An 18,096-nucleotide genomic window follows, 5' to 3' on the forward strand; every position below is an offset into this window, starting at 1 on the left:
AACATTTTTTTCAAATATAATAAATATCTCTACAGCTAAAAACTAAGCACTATAACATGTACATAAAATTAAAAACTAAGCACTGCTACATAAAAACACTACACAACTACAAAATCTATAACTGGTACATATGCACTGTTTCTCAACATTCATTCATAAAATATTCATCTGAAATTAAAAAGCACTATAAACACATTTGTTCACTTTTTACTGTTTGAAGAAGTCGGTCATTTTCTTCTGTGTTGTTTCTCTGGCTTGGCAGTAGGTAATGGCGTCCAGCATTTCCCAAAGATGATCAAGGTAGGCTCTTCTGTTGTCCATGTCAATCGATGTGGCACTTGTTGATGTCTGTTCAAAGAAACTGATGGCCATCCTGATTCCCCCTGAAGCTTGAGAAAAGGTCACATCTTTGCGCACTTCTTCTTCTTCATCATCCTTGTCAGCAATCTCAGGGACTTCCTCTCGTGAAACAAGTGTCATGATGTCATCGTCAGTTAGGTGTTGTCCAGTTTCTTCCTCAGCATCCACACTAACATACTCCTCGGCTGTCATCGTGCAGGCCTCTGGCAGTTCACGCATCTTCTTCTGAAGCTGTAGCAAGGGGATGTCATCATCATCGTCCTCATCTGTGCGGTACTGAAGGCGAGAGAGTGGAACATCATCATCTTCTTCTGAATCGTCCTTGGAAGGAAGGATCTGCACATGTCTGTAACAATTCACAATGGTAGAAACTTTAACACTGTCCCATGCTCTTTTCACCATGTGCAGGGCCTCTCGAAGATTCACACTTTGTTCTTCTCTCTTCTCGACACGGTCGATGTAGTGCTGTACCAACTGTTTCCTGTAGTGAGCCTTGAATGCTTTGATGATTCCAGCGTCCATGGGTTGAATGTGGGCAGTGGTGTTCGGAGGCAGGAAATGAAGAGTCACATTCCTCAACACAACATCACCTTGACTGTGGCTGGCAGTGTTGTCCACAAGTAGAATCACATTTCTTCTTGCCAGTCTCATCTGTCGGTCGAAGTCTCTCAGCCACTCTTGGAATAGCTCTGACGTCATCCACGCCTTTGTGTTGTGTCTGTACCGCACATAAGTCTCTGGGTTGTAGGTCTTCCCGAAACACCGTGGACGATTCACTTTGGTAATCACAAACGGCTTGATCTTTGTTGAACCTGTAGCATTGGTAGCAAGGGCAACTGTAATTCTGTCTTTGGATTTCTTGGTACCACTCACAGTCTTTGTCGCTAAAGTGTAGTTTGGTCCAAGTCTGTAGAACAGTCCAGTTTCGTCCAGGTTGAATATGTCCTCTGGGTCGTAGTCTTGAAGCACATGCTGGAGATCTTCTCGTCCTGTCTGCACAGCAGTCATGTCGGCACTATTGGCTTCACCTTGGTAGAGTTTTCTCTTTATACCACGTCGACCCTTGAATCTGTGAAGATAACCTCTGGAATAACTGAAATCTGTCACACCAAGCTGTTCACCTAGTTGTCTGGCTTTTGTAAGCAACATATCATCGTTGATCGCTGCGTGATGTGCTGACATGTCCGTGAACCACAGATAGAGGGCGTCATCTAGTTGCTGATGTTTTGGGTTCCTGGACTTGGTTAGGCCTTCAGAATCAGCTGGAGTAGCTAGCCATTTGTCTTTTTCTTTAATGATGTCACCAATGGTGGACTTTCCAGAAAAAAAATTAAATTTATGAGCAAATTCATATGAATCATAACATCTCTTAAATCAACAATTTAAAATTTGATAGTTTTAGTCTGTGATTTCTTTCCATACCTCTTTATTAAGGTCAGCCTATGGCTTTGGGAAAACTGCAATTAATTAAGTCAAAATTAAATTAGAAAATAAATTAAAAAATTTAGAAATTTAAAGTTTTTTTAAATGACATTAAAATGACAAAGAAATTGAGTCTTTAAAAAATACCTATGGTGATGTTCTCCTCGTCAATAACAAACTGCCTTAAATCTTGCAATGAAGAACGTGGACGATCTACTTTGCGTTGGCAGATTTTTTTCTTTAAGCTGGCGGAAATTCCGACTCGTGCTCTCTTTGCCGGCGGTGTAGACATGGTTGAAGCTGGAGAGCAGAATGACAAACATTGGAAATAACGCTGCTTATATGGGCAAATTTTTAATTACCCAGCTTGTTTTTACTTTCTATTTTCTATAAATTGATGAACATAGCCAAGCGAATTCTCTCATTTGCAGCTTTGATTACACCCAAGCGAGCTGTCAGTATCGAGTCTAATTTTAATTTGAACACTCATCCACGCTAAATCTGACATATTAAAAATTCACGCAGTAATCATCCCAAGCGAAATCATTGTCTAAAATTATTCAAATTTGATTGAATGTTTTAGGGGTTTTTTTCGATGATAACTGCCACCAATCTACAGATGAAAATTACACAATACACGACTTTATCAAACTATGTCGTCCCGTCTATAAATAGAAAAATAATTAAAACCAGCTCTGTACTAAAATTATAAATATCTCGCAGATAACAAATAATTGAATAGAAAATTGTTTTCTGTTACCGACACAGTTAATTGTTTATTTTCATTTGTGTATCGATCTCCCGTATAGCATGCTTAATCTGTGGACTAATCATCGTAAGTCATTCATAACAGGTCACAGGTGGTCGTCTTGTAAAAACAATCAATCCGGCCAGTGTTTTGATAACAATTATCACTCAGTTCAGGCGTGAATGTTGACAAGAGTGGAAGTACAAATTGAAATTTACCGTCCGGATAAATGAACCAAATTATAACGTAAAAATACATTTTGTAGTAAAAAAGAGCCGTCCGGATACGGAACGCGGAATTCCGGATAAATGAGTCAAAATTACGTTAAAAAAATCCGTTCCCGAAAAAATTTTCCAGAAGGTGAAGCGTCCGGATATCTGAAGGTCCACTGTATATGCTTTTAAGAACTCTGGGGGGATCTTACCCCTATCTTAATTAAGATATTCCTAAGATATGTCCTAAGAAGTATCCTATAGTATCTGAAACGTTCTAATTTCCCACCTGAACTGTGAATGAATGATGAAGGAACACAGAGCAAACCTTAAGTGAACAATGTGTGAACACTGAACGCAACTTGGTGAACGATGTGTGAACTGAGAACGGTGAGTGAACGCAGAACGCGAATGGAGCACAAACAGTGAACAAACAGTGAGTGCAAGATGAACGATTTATTCGGAATGCCTCCGATATTTTCTTGCATTGAAACTATTCTGTTGAATTCTAATGCTAGGTGCTATAATATAAAAAAACGTGTAATTCCTTACCATCAAAAAGATAAGTCCTTTCACTTCAGAGTTCCAAATGACAATAAAGACTGAACAGTGAATGACAACGACAGACAACGGACAAATTTTGATCAGAAAAGCTCACTTGAGCCTTTGGCTCAGGTGAGCTAAAAACCCTGATGTAAATAATAGAAATGCTAGAATGAGCCAGCTTTCAATATGCACAGTCTATAGAGCTTCCAGGTATGCAAGATTAGCGAAACATTTTAGCGCAATTTGACGTCATTTTAATTGTGACGTTATTGTTTTCAATTGTGACGGCAGGCAAGGGTACTGTGACGTGCCTGAGTTGACGCTGCATTAAAACGTATGCACAGATCAAGTAGATTGGGCCTCGTTAAAGGAAATATACAAATATTATTATATCAGTTCTGTGTTTATAATATGATTTCACTACAAAGTACAGTGTTTCTGTTAACGCATATTTCTGCATATTTTATGCATAAAAATTACTTTTTACCCACAAAAACGTCACCTAAAGGATCAAAATGATGCAGAAAAAAAATTAAAACAAATTTTAAAAATCCAGTTCAATATTGATGCCTTCATAGAAGAAGATATCTTACATGTTAATTTACATTCTGGAAAACTTTCCAGTGATTTTTCTACATCCAATTTGGGTCCGAATATCGGCCCTTTCTCCTCTCAAAAAATACCGATTTTTTCCCAATTTCTGTTGCTTTTTTTCCCAACACAAAACCGTTGTTTTTGTTATATTGAATTTTTTACGTACGACTTATCTAAAATGGAACGCTTTTGTTCTCAGTCACTTAGACTCTTAAAATAACATGTAGGAACATCACATTACTCTAAGCGTTAACAAGACATAGAAAAAAACATGGGTCTCCTTGTCAAACTTGTGTGTAAATACATCGTTAGAAAGTGTAAGATGCATATTAACCGACGAAACATAGCTTTATTTGTAAATCCAAGTACTAATAGTTCTACAAGAAGCATCCCTGATACCACGAAAATCAAACTGTTTCTACATCCGGCAGATTTAATTAGTATTGCAGAGAAAAACTGCAGCATTATGTTTAGCTAGGGTAATTAGAAAGCTTTAATAATTACTTTGAAAAATACATAATGTAATAAATCATGTTAGATTATTCTATCTTAAACCATGGCTATTAAAAGAAGGATTTTCTGTCTACCAATATTGTCAGAGCAAAAAAAAGGAAATACATGTATACTGATATAGGTTGGTCACATTAACAACTTTCAAAGATTTTAAAAAAGATTAAAAATATAGAACTGTGTTTAATTTATTGTTTTGTAGTAAATATATTGATAAATGATGTTACATTTACTTACATAGTTTATTTTACCTGCCAATTAAGGTTACATGACAATTTTTAAAATATTTCCCAATTTGATACAAATGTTGACAATTTTTCCCAATTGTAAAGGCCCAGGCCCCTTTTAAAAAATGTAGAAAAATCACTGCTTTCTAGGAATTAATCATTGCTTTTAGTTGTCACATTTAAGAAACTGTCTGTACTTATAGCACGCCCCTGTGTATCATCTCAACTGAGAGACATTAAAGAAATGAATTTCAAATTTCAAAGTGGCAGTGATTGAAATCGGCATTTCCATGTCAACAATCTTTTGAATTGTTTTGTATGATCTATCTAATTCTTCCCAAAACCGGAAGTGCAGATAAAAATGGCGCTTCAGCATGTTCAGTCTTACACTGGCATATTTATATCAACTTGGCTTTGTCAAAAAGGCTAATTATGGTAATAAAAAGGTGAGGAAAGTTCAAAACATTAATAAACAGTTTTGTAAAGCAGACAACCACTTTCAATTTTGTTTTCTTTTAATTGAGGTATTCATGAAACCCCAATGGTGTAATCGCTAAAATGTGACTGTGTACTGTGAGGTAAATAAATATTTTTTAAACACCAAATATATGATTTTAGAAGGCAGAGCTAAAATAAGAATTGAAAGCAAAACCAGAATATATTTTGACCCTCAAAAAATCTTTTTGATTCCCAAAAGTTTATATCAAAGGGACCCTTAGTTAAAGAATTTAGAAGAAACACTTAAGTATATGAGAAAGTTAGGTATTGGACATTAGTGATCTCACTTATTTTTTTTTATTCCATAGATGCATGGTTTTTGTGGATGAATTAATAAATTTAATGAATCCAAGAAAATAAATAAAATACCTGTATATTGAATCTAACAGGGTGTTGCATTCGAGTTTTGTAAAATATATAACCAGTTAGTTCGTAAAATAATTCATATGCCTATCCAGTAATATAACCGGTATTAAATAAAGTCCAATTATTAATTTTTGTTCATGATCTCGTAACGCTTGACCAATTATTTACATTAGTAACAAAAATTGGGAATCAGCTGACTCCAAATCAGGTCACACGATTGGACAAAATGGCTGCTAAGGACATCCTTTGAAAATTGATGACCGCTGCCTGTGTTACACAGGTGACCACTTAATATAGTAATTTTATATAGGAAATTTCATTGGGAGGAAATAAAATGACTGCATAGGACAAGCAACTAGTTTGACTGTATTTATTTTAGTGTAGTCTAGTCAAGTTATATTGAAATCATACCAAAACTGTAGGAGGAGTAGTATATTGAAAGTATTTCACAGAAATTTCTATCTTTAGTAACCATGGCAACACCCTTCATCGAAATCAAAAACCGATATACAGAATTATGTATCTTAGTATAGTCTACTTGTGTGCCAAGTTATACTGAAATCAAACCAAAGCTAAAGGAAGAATGGCATTTGAAAGTATTCAACAGAAACTTCTATTTTCAGTAACCATGGCAACACCGTTGATCGAAATCAAAAACTGATATACAAAATTATGTGTCTTAGTCTATCTACTTGTGTGCCAAGTTACATTCCCAAAACTGTAGGAAGAGTGGAATTTTGAAAAATTGTTTACAGACAGACGGACAGATGCTGGATGCATAAGCTCTTCTGGTCTCTGACCAGTAGAGCTAAAAATTATCAACAAGTTACTGTGATAATATAAATAAAAACCAAAAATAATATAATAAAAATATCAAAATACTAGTAACACACTAAACATGCTAAAATGCAAGTGCTTTTGCAAAGGTATGCTCTTCAGGCAGTTGTGAATACTTTTATACTTACTTTGGCACTTTGACTAGGTGAGGTTCCTGAGTTTAATTCCTTCATAAATTCATCATACTCTGCTGGATTTACAGCATACAGCTCTTTCACCCAACTCCCGTAAAGGGCTTTCAGTTTCTGTTTGCTATAAGGGTGTAAATTGTATTAAAATTTCACTAACCATTTATATGAGCTGCAACTACTAGTATTTTGTGTAGATATAGGCCTTTCAACTAATTTTTCAAGTTGCACAATATGGTAAAAAACATTTCATATATAGATTTATATGTACATGAAAGAACTGCGAATGATAGTATTGTTCTCCCGCCTACCTCCAAGTCAATTTTCAAAAGTTAACATATTTTATGAATTTTTAATATTTTTTATAGATAATTACATGGATTTTCATAAAACATTACTTATTTGGAAAAACAAAGAGAGATAACTCTAAAAGTTTGGTAAAACTTGTGTTTTTCACTATGGAAATCAACGGAAAACGGAAAATATTTTTAAAACATCTTTCCCCCCGTGTCACAAAAATTCCTTTTCACAGGTAATATGGAATATTATATCACAAATTCATACCAAAGCTTTTTGTGTGTTACAGGGGGGAACATACGTTTATTGACAAAAAACGATAAAAATGTTTATTTTCCACCAATTTCAAAGCGATTTACAACTGAAACATAATATTTTATTGATATATTCATGTTTTACTTATTTGCCTAAGACAAAAGAAAAGATATAAGGAACATTTAATCATATCCAAGACTATTTCAAAATATGGTGATGCCTGAAACTTTTATTTCAATGGAAAATATCGTCTACCCCCTTTTTTCAAGAGCTGGAATTATGGATAATTTACTGTTTAGCGCTGGTATTAAGACAATTCATCAATTACCATTGAACTGTTCTTTGTATTAAACAAAGATTTTACGGCCAAATTCCTATTCATTTTGAATTAAATGGTTCCAAAATGTAGGCGGGAATCGAGAGTTAGCATGCGTATTTCTTATCAAATAAGATAATAACTTATGCATACCTTTAATTCAATCATTAAAAAGTTTAAATTATTTTTAATTGACTAGTACAACGTTGTGTTTTAAGAAAAGGTTACTCAAGTGTGAAAAATGAGCAACTTAGTGCTGATTTATGAGTTATCATTTATAGGAATGACATGTAGGCTGCTTCAGCATTGGTATTGTTATGTACAAAAAGGGTTCCTAACATTGTTTTGGACAGAGGTGTTGACTAAAAGAAAGATAATATCTTCACTCTACTTGAAATAATGGGTCAAATAAATGGGGAATAGACTAAATTCAAGTTTTTTAACTCTCTTGGGCGATTGTTATGAAGAAGTAAATGTCATCTTTTTGTGTGTGCATTTTTGCTTCCTATACCTTTTTTATTTCTACAAGTAAATGCAACATTTAATAATCTTATTTGTGTTACTAAGCATGAAGAAGAATGGCCGAGTATAAAAATTTAATCAGGTTAGAACTAAAAAGGAGGTAAATTTCATTTCTTATTTTGATTGAAATTTTACTTATATGAAATCAGACGGTGTCCGCAACTATATACTAGTAGTAAATAAATTTAACATTAGTGCTACATTTTAAAACCACTGGATTCTACTGACAGCAAAGAAACACTTGGTATATACTAACCAGAAGTCTCTGTCGAGACTGTAGCTCTACTGGTTTATACTTAAAACAAAGGAAGAGAAAAGTAGCAGTTGGGACTTGAGACTTTAAATCAGCAATAAATAGAAAAATGATCCTTGCCACTCATCAAAATAAAAACCAATGCACAGAATTATGTATCTTAGTATAGTCTACTTGTGTGCCAAGTTATACTGAAATCAGACCAAAACTGTAGGAGGAGTAGCATTTTGAAAGAATTTCACAGAAATTTCTATTTTTAGTAACCATGGCAACATTGTTCATTGAAATCAAAAACCGATGCACAGAATTATGTATCTTAGTGTAGTCTACTTGTATGCCAAGTTATATCAAAATCAGACCAAAACTGTAGGAGGAGTAGCATTTTGAAAGAATTTCACAGAAATTTCTATTTTTAGTAACCACGGCAACACCGTTTATCGAAATCAAAAACCGATGCACAGAATTATGTATCTTAGTGTAGTCTACTTGTGTGCCAAGTTATACTGAAATCGGACCAAATCTGTAGGAGGAGTAGCATTTTGAAAGAATTTCAAAGAAATTTCTATTTTTAGTAACCAAGGCAACACCGTTCATCGAAATCAAAAACCGATGCACAGAATTATGTATCTTAGTGTAGTCTACTTGTGAGCCAAGTTATAATGAAATTGGACCAAAACTGTAGGAGGAGTAGCATTTTGAAAGAATTTCACAGAAATTTCTATTTTTAGTAACCACGGCAACACCGTTTATCGAAATCAAAAACCGATATACAGAATTATGTATCTTAGTGTAGTCTACTTGTGTGCCAAGTTATACTGAAATTGGACCAAATCTGTAGGAGGAGTAGCATTTTGAAACAATTTCACAGAAATTTCTATTTTTAGTAACCACGGCAACACCGTTCATCAAAACCGATGCACAGAAGTTAGTTTATTTAATTAGAATTTATGTATTTTAGTGTAGTCTACTTGTGTGCCAAGTAATATTGAAATTGGACCAAAACTGTAGGAGGAGTAGCATTTTGAAAGAATTTCACAGAAATTTCTATTTTTAGTAACCACGGCAACACCGTTAATCGAAATCAAAAACCGATGCACAGAATTATGTATCTTAGTGTAGTCTACTTTTGTGCCAAGTTATATTGAAATTAGACCAAAACTGTAGGAGGAGTAGCATTTTGAAAGAATTTCACAGAAATTTCTATTTTTAGTTTAACCACGGCAACACCGTTCATCGAAATCAAAAACCGATGCACAAAATTATGTATCTTAGTGTAGTCTACTTGTGTGCCAAGTTATATTGATTTTGACCAAAACTGTAGGAGGAGTAGCATTTTGAAAAATTGTTTACAGACAGTAAACGGAAACGGAACATTACTATCGCATAAGCTCTTCTGGTCTCTGACCAGTAGAGCTAAAAACTGACTTGGTATAAATATAAATATTGGAACTGCTCTCAACAAGTTTCAGCAATGAGTCATCATTCATAAGAGCAAACCCTAGCGGTAGTTTGACAGGCCTAGTAGTTAATCAAGACAATTCATTTTTCAAACAAGAGATGTTTGTAAAACACTTATGCTCTCCACCCCCACAAATTGGAATTTTTCTAAGTCCAAAAGGGCATAACTCTGTCAAAAATGGTGAGATTGTGCCCAAAACAGAACTTGAACTAGATATTCATCTGACAAATCTGTATACTAAATTTCATTTCAATATGTGCAACCTCTCCGAAGAAAATGAATGGAAACTGCAAATAATTGGAATTTTTCCAAGTCCAAGGGGTATAACTCTATCAAAAATGGCACGATCGTACCCAAAACAGAACTTGACCTAGATATTCATATGATTAATCTGTATACTAAATTTCATTTCAATATGTGCAACCTCTGCGAAGAAAATGAACGGAAACTGCAAATAAATAGAATTTTTCTAAGTCCAAGGGGCACAACTCTGTCAAAAATGGTATGATCGTACCCAAAACAAAACTTGACCTAGATATTTTACCTGATATGCTTGTATACCAAATTTCATTTCAGTCCGTGCAATGGTTGTGAAGAAAATGAATGGAAACTAAATGGACCGACCGACAGACAGCAGCAAAGCAATATGCCCTCCCTTCTTCGAAGGGGGGCATAAAAATACTCAGATGTACAAGCATGGACTGTATGTTTAGTGTTTACTAATTATAGCGATTTTCATATTTCAGCGGCTTTGGCTTTGACTATGCCACAAATACTTTACACAACTCTGGCTCATGCACCATGTGTCAAATGAAATGCATACCGTGACATCACATAAACAAGAGACTCTTAGGCCACAGCACTCACCCGAATAACTTTGGCCCTACTGTTCTTCACCAGATTTTCCCACTTGTTATACCTATTGTAGCCCCACCCTAAAATCAGGGGTCAAGATTTGAACAGTATACATTCTACACTATGACAGGATGCTTCCACATAAGTTTCAGCTTTTCTGGCCCAGTGGTTCTTTAGAAGAAATTCTAATGTAAAACTTGGATTCCCTATTGTGGGCCCTACACGGGGGGGGGGGGGGGGGGGGGGTCATGATTTGAACAAGTTAGAATCTATCCCAGGATGCTTCCACTTGATTTCAGCTTTCCTGATCCAGTGCTTCATGAGGAGAAGGTTTTTAAAGATTTTTCTTATATATTTCAATATTTCAGTTGTATCATGATATATAAACTCTGTTCTTGAGAAGAAGATTTTTAAAGATTTTTCCTATGTTTTCCTATGTTAAATTTTGATCCCCCATTTTGGCCCCTCCTACCCCTGGGGGTCATGAACAAACTTGAATCTACACTACCTGAGGATGCTTCCACACGAGTTTTATCTTTCCTGGTCCAATGGTTCTTGAGAAGATTTTTAAAAGATGACATTAATTTTTCACTAATTCATCATATATCCCCTTGGAAAAGGGCATGGCCCTTAATTTGAACAAACTTGAATCCCCTTTACCCTAGGATACTTTATGGCAAGTTGGTTGAAACTGGCCCAATGGTTCTTGAGAAGAAGATGAAAATGTGAAAAGTTTACAACAACAACGACGTTGCCGACGACAGATTTTGATCAGAAAAGCTCGCTAAATGAGCTTTTACAGTGAATTTTTACACAACAATCCCCATGGCCTAAGGAAGACCCCTATTTATTTTGAGGTCAAAAGGTCAAAGTCATAAATTCAAAATTTCTATCCATGTTTACATGTTCATTTCCATGACATATCTCAAGAAGCCTAGCTTTGAGCTTTTGCAATGAAATTTAATATACCACAACTTCCTATGGCCTAAGTAAGACACCTATTGATTTTGAGGTCAAGTGAAGTCAAGGTCGTTCATTCATATATTCTGTCTGTGCATAAACATTTATTTTCCAGATGAAATCTTAAGAAGCTATTGAAAGAGCAAGAGCCACTTTGGGCCTTCTTTGGCCCTGAGAATTTCTGAAAAATCAAAACCGCTCAGTTTAGGTTGCAAATGCAGTATTTATCACTTGGAATGTTGGTGACCACGTATCTATTAATCATGACGTAATTTCCCTCTAGTCAATGCATTATGACATAATGCATTATGTAAAATGAGTCATTTTCCTCATATCCTGTAAATTCCTTTGAAAATGACCTACAGTTGAATATTTTTTCAATATTCATATAGAGTACAACCTCTGATTCAAAATATGCAAATACATAAGGAAAGTTCTGTTTCTAAAGATCAAAAAACATGTTTTATTTTTTGGATTGTAGGCTGTGCTCATATTTTAATTCTTTGCTGAAGGTAATCAGATACACATATTTTCTGCATATTTCAAGAATATTGCAATTTCTCAAAGCCTGTTTTCCAATAGCTGAATTCTTGAAAAGAAATTTTTTTATAGGAAGCACCTAGTGTCTACTTTATTTTGATATATGAAATGGGCAAGATGGTGATAGTTAATGAATTGATATAAGTACAGGGCCATTTTCTGCATAAAGTGAACTTAGCTCCTTTGCAGTCAATACTTAAACCATTACTCCCTATGGCCCCGACTTCCCTTAAATTCATTTGCTTCAGTACACACATTAATAATTCTGCAATCCGGGGAAAGAGAAGGGGGAGGAGGGGTTTGACCCTCCTCTCCCCCCCCCCATCAGAGCATCCTCCTTTTCCCCATAAGGTGGGGTCACAAATTCTCTAACTAGCATGTTTTGACTGTGTAGTTTTCATAAATATGACCAATCTCTTCCCAGATTTATCCACTTACACCTCTGTCATCGTCTAAATAGTAGTTTGGTAGCGTAGGGACATTACTTTTTTTCAAATGTTGTTTAAAATGGCCTGCAAGAAGATTAACACCTTTAGATTTTTTTATATGTGTCAATGCTGTAAGTTGTTTGTCTATAAAAACTAAACCATGTTGACATTTATCGGCAAAGCATTTTAAATTTCCACGTACGTAATGTCCTGTCAAGAGAAATAATCCCTTGTAAAATATGGAGAAAAAGAGATATCTGACTTTAATTCTCATTAATAAACCTTTATTTAAGATGTTCACCAAGAATATAGAAGTTTTACATGTATAATTTATGAAGCAAAAGGTAAAAGTAAGTTTTGCCAAGAATCTTGGCATTTAGACGTTAACAGAGGTATTGTAGCGAAGCGAACAATAACTTTGGGTAGAGATTGAAATATGACTTGTGTTAAAAAAGTATGTCTACTGTACATAACCTTGTTTGAAGTGCCATTTAAGAATTAAATTTTTTTCCCTTTAATTATGCCTGTAAGTGAATTTCCTGTGACAAGGTTTATACTGAGAGAATCACTTTTTTTCCTTTAAGAAAAATGGATATTACTCACTCAGGACTGTATATATATCCATCAACTTTGTTCAGATCTTTTCCAAACCATCCACCCTGTTTATAATTCAGCACAGCTTTATGCTTTGTATTATGGTTCTGTATTTCTTGAACTCCATACTGAAAAATAGATGTGTGTGAATATATCAGATATATATAATTTATATATACTATTATGCTCATCTCACAGTGACTCACTATCCATCAGACACAAATAAAAAAAATAATAAACTGAACATATTTAGTGAAAATACAAGTTATAACAACTACAGCAGTATACACTCTTTTAACATTGCAAACCAGGTGCAAGTTGCCATAAAGCAGGGCTTTCACTGTCAATCTCAGGCACTCAAATGTGACTTAACGTAGTCGCGGGTTTGCTGACGTCATTAAAATTGGGTACGCAATTTATTTGATTTCGACGACTTTCTTGTGCACATCTAATTATGACGTCACACTGCGACATGGAAAAATTGTTGAAATTGGTAGTTTAGTCAACTTTAGTGTAACTATTAAAGTATTTATAGAACATGCTGAAGTTATCAAAAATAATGAAGGCTTATTTCGATTCGAATGACCAACACTGAAAGTATTGGTCTATTCTGAGAGCACATGCATTTGATTCGGAAATAAATTTTAATCCTTAATATAGATCTAATTATAACACAGGGTATCTAACTCCGAATTACACTCAGTACCCCCTCCTCGGAAACGCATTCATTTACACTTTCAGAGGAAATGCACTTACAAACTGTTTATTACTATTGTCTTCTACAATGACTTATTACACAACCATACATGGCATGCATGTGTTTGTTTTCTTTTATCTATGTAAACTGCAGCGTCAAAACTCTTCTCGCCGATGGAAAGTCGAATTCATTTATGAAACGGTATGTGCTAATCTCGGACAAAGAACAAAATTAAAAAAACAAGAGGCCCAAGGGCCTTGAATCGCTCTTCTGATAAATTGTACAACCTATCACTTCTATTTGAAGCCTCTAACCCTAAGTATTCTAAGAGCCAAGTTGCATCAACTGAAAAAGTTTGATGATTCTTAGCCAATTATAACTGAAAATATTTTAATAAAGCTATAAAAAAAAAAACATAAGTAGGTCACAATGACCTACTTTAAGATTGAAGTTTTCTGAGGACTCAAGATGCATTAATAGACAAAGATTGAAGATTCTAAGCCAATAAGTATGTGAGATAATCAAAAGTAAGTCACTTTGACCTACTTTTTCATCTACATTCTTGGTAAAACCAAAATGCATCAACTGACAAAGTTTGATTATTCCAAGCCAATAAGTACTGGAGATACTTAATTATAGCCATAAAATGTTAAAAGTAGGTCATTGTGACCTAATTTTTAGTAGGCGAATTTCGAAAGCCCAAAATACATCAGCTGACAAAGTTTGATGATTCTCAGCCAATATGTATCCGAGATATTCAAAAGTAGGTCACCATGACCTACTTTTTGGTCATAACTCTCCGAAAACCCAAGATGCATCAACCCACAAAGTTTGATGATTCTAAGCTGATAAATACCTGAGATGCTTAAATAAAGCTATAAAATGTCAAAAGTAGGTCACCATGACCTAAAACCCAAGATGCATCAACTCACAAAGTTTGATGATTCTAAGCTTATAAATACCTAAGATACTTAAATAAAGCTATAAAATGTCAAAAGTAGGTCACCGTGACCTACTTTTTGGTCGTCACTCTCCGAAAACCCAAGATGCATCAACTCACAAAGTTTGATGATTCTTAGCCAATAACTATCGAAGATACTTAAATAAAGCCATAAAATGTCAAAAGTAGGTCACCGTGACCTACATTTCAGTCAACATTTTTCAAAGTCCCAAGATGCATCTGCTGACCAAATTTGATGATCGTAGGTCTGAAGGTAATCAAAATATGCCTTTTAAACAATATGAAAACATATGCCTGCAAAATTCAAAAAGTAGGTCACAGTGACCTTCTTTTTCATAAATATGTTTTAAGGTCCCAAGATGCAGCAATTTACAAGATTTGATGATTCTAACCCTCTCAGTGTCTGCAATAATGGGATTAAATGTTTTAAAAAGGATGTCATAAAGTTCAAAAAGTAGGTCAAGGTGACCTACTTTTAAGTTGACGTTGTTCAAGGACCCAAGATGCATCAACTAACAAAGTTTGATGATCATAGGCCTTAAAGTGTCCAAAATATGCCTTCAAATCAATTTGAAAACAAATGCCCGCAAAATTAAATAAGTAGGTCACTGTGACCTACTTTTGATTTAACATGATGTGAAGTCTTAAGATGCATCAACTTACAAGATTTGATGATCCTAGTCCTTATAGTAAGCAAAATATAAACGTTTTCATCAATTGTAAATTTAGGTCAACTTTGAAGTGACCTTGAGACCACGCCCTTTGCCCCAGGGTCATGCCTTGAACAATTTTTAATCTTCAACATATTGTGATCCTTGTGTGTAAGTTTGGTGAAAATCTGCCTGGTGGTTCTGGAGAGAAGATTTTTTAGCAACCAGTACTTTTGGTTTTGTTTTCCTGATTATCTCCCCTTGTTTAAGGGTCCCAACCCTTATTTTAGTATAAATGGTAGCCCTTGGGCCAAGGATACCCTGTGACAAATTTGACACTGATTGGCCAAGGCGTTCTTGAGTTATGGCCCATTTTCTAAAAAGTTAATGCACACCGCACGACGCACACCACACAAATGGCCATAACATTAGCTCTTTGAGCCTTTGGCTCAGAAGAGCTAATTAGTGAGTTAAAAAATTCAATTCCATATTTTAAAAATTGCATTGAATAAATAAAATATGCTAAAGTCTTATTTTCCATAAAACGCTGAAGCTTTTTCCCATGTTACTTTAGATACAGATTTTTAGCCAATCAAATTCGGGATCAAATTATTTGCCCTATTTAAATTAAAAGTTCATAATAATCGATAAGAAGTCATTATATTTAACATTGCAAATGCACTGATTACATAAAAAGTTCTATCTTTATTTTTAAAAAGAACATTTGAAAAATATATATACATGTACTGGTTGATCTATAAAACATAGTTTTGTCGAGAAAATGTTTAAAATGTCTACTCGGTAGACCTCATTTTTACCCTACAAAACCTCTAGAATCCATGAGCTTCCGGGGGCTTCGCCCCCTGGGCCCCCACCAGGGCTTTGCCCTGGACCCACTGGGGGCCCCTGCCTGAATCTGGCGCCCCCTAACTTCAATTCCTGGATCTGCCCCTGGCGGCATTGACCTTTTGTAAATAACCACAGGCACGTAGGATATGACCCCCTCCCTCCATTCCATTTATTTCTAGTTAAAGCCGGGGATTGGTAAACTTTTTCCAATATTTGTATTTTTACTGAACTCTACCCTATATGCGGTTGATTTAATCGAAATATTTACTAATCGAAGGCTCATAAAGAATTAAATGGAAATCTGAAAAGGAAGGTGTTGCAAATTTATTGATATCTGCATATCCCATAATTTCCTATGCTTTAGATAGTGATCAAGTGAAGATTAAGTTAGGGGGCATTAGACATTTGAACACATTGATTGAAAAGATCGAAGTTTTTACACAGAACTTGTATCTGTATTATATTTTTTGAAATAAATATCTTCATCCATAAATAATCTTATTTGGCATATTAAATAGTTATTAATTTTTAATTTTTACATTTACAAATATTATCCTTCCGATTTTTTGCAAGTGAAAGAACACTTCAGTTTCTCTTGTACACAGATGAGCGCTTTCTCCATTGTGACGTCATAACGACACAATTGACGTTAAAACATTAATCGTTGATTGAAATAACTTTTGCGTCGCTTCATGATATATGCTGGAGTGAAACATTTATGTTCATGTCCTTGTGATTTTTCAAAATTAAATTCATTTTTCAATTATATTCCAATTACTTTGATGAATTCAAATGTTGGCTTTTTCATATACGTCTACATTATCCCTCTACGGAAGTGTGTTGTGTTTCAATATGACGTATAAAACATTTACAACAAGCGTTTAACGTTACGCTATATATGCGACGATGATTTAATGTTTTCATGGCCGATGTCAATGCTGAACATGTTAAAGATCTTATAGGATAAAACAAAATCCTCTGCAACATTTTTTTTAAAAATATGCCTGCTAGGCATAAGTGGTCTTCATCGTAATACATGTACGTATATCAAAATCGCTTTCGTGCATCAATACTAAGTATTTATACATGCATCTAATAAATTGCACCATCTGAATCTCTTATTGGAAATTATCTATACAAAGATGTATATCCTATTGTAAAAACAATCTTAAATAAAATTTTAATTTTAAAATGAGGACTTAATCTCAAGATATAAATCAAATTTATATTTTATGAAATAGATTTCAATGTTCAGAGATGCACAATAACTAGACGTGTCAAATTGTAAAACACATTCACGTAGATAAAAATATGGCCAACGCTTACCAACACTCTAAGTTTATCGTAAAAACCTTTAATATCTAATTTTTTTCTCTACTTTAGAAAAACAAATCCCTTTTGTCATGCGCGAACATATCATGCTCCTTATTCCGGAAATAGTTACAGCAAACATTCTTTTTTTATTCACCAAATGACGTGATCACGTGACGCCTTGCAATAGCGTCCTTAATTGCTCCAAATTAATTTTGTGGATCGATGAAGTAAATCAATTAAATTAAAACAAAGAGTTGATTTTAAAAGCAGAGTTCTTGAAATCTTTTTTCCGCTTTCAGTCATTTGGACTGACTGCCATGTGAATAGGGCTGGGCAATAATATCGATATTTCAATATATTGCAATACAAAGACAAAAAATATCGTATCGCAATACGATTTTGTAATATCGATATATTGGCAATATACTTAGATTAAGGAATTTTGTCATTAAAATGATTAAATATTAAAAAAAGGACTTATGAAAGTTTGTTATTAAGACAAACAGTAAGACAGAAGTTAATTGTTTTGTGGGAACATTTAAGAGCATAACTTAAATGAAATCAACAAGATTTTTTTTTCTTCGTGTTAGTTACTTATCATAGTTATGTAAATTCTGCATGTAAATTAAAGTCAATGCAGTAAGAAAATGCCATTTTCATTACATTGAAAATATTGCAATACATATCGCAATCAGTTA

At 34.4% G+C, this 18,096-nt stretch overlaps 1 protein-coding gene across 1 annotated transcript in view; it reads right to left on the bottom strand.

Annotated features, from left to right (window-relative positions):
- LOC134246943 (oxysterol-binding protein-related protein 2-like) overlaps positions 1–14,206 on the bottom strand; it is a 36,907-nt gene extending 22,701 nt beyond the window's left edge. Inside the window, exons 1-3 of the mRNA XM_062729283.1 lie at positions 14,171–14,206; positions 12,937–13,055; positions 6,449–6,572 (exon numbers count right to left, since the gene is read on the bottom strand). Coding sequence (XP_062585267.1) covers positions 6,449–6,572; positions 12,937–13,055; positions 14,171–14,206 — 279 coding nt within the window. The remainder of the gene's footprint in view (positions 1–6,448; positions 6,573–12,936; positions 13,056–14,170) is intronic.
- Between the last annotated feature and the right edge of the window lie 3,890 nt (positions 14,207–18,096).

The sequence above is a fragment of the Saccostrea cucullata genome, unplaced genomic scaffold (assembly GCF_032062105.1).
Source record: "Saccostrea cucullata isolate Sc308-1 unplaced genomic scaffold, CSIRO_AGI_Scuc_v1 ctg3933, whole genome shotgun sequence".
Lineage (NCBI taxonomy): Eukaryota > Metazoa > Mollusca > Bivalvia > Ostreida > Ostreidae > Saccostrea > Saccostrea cuccullata.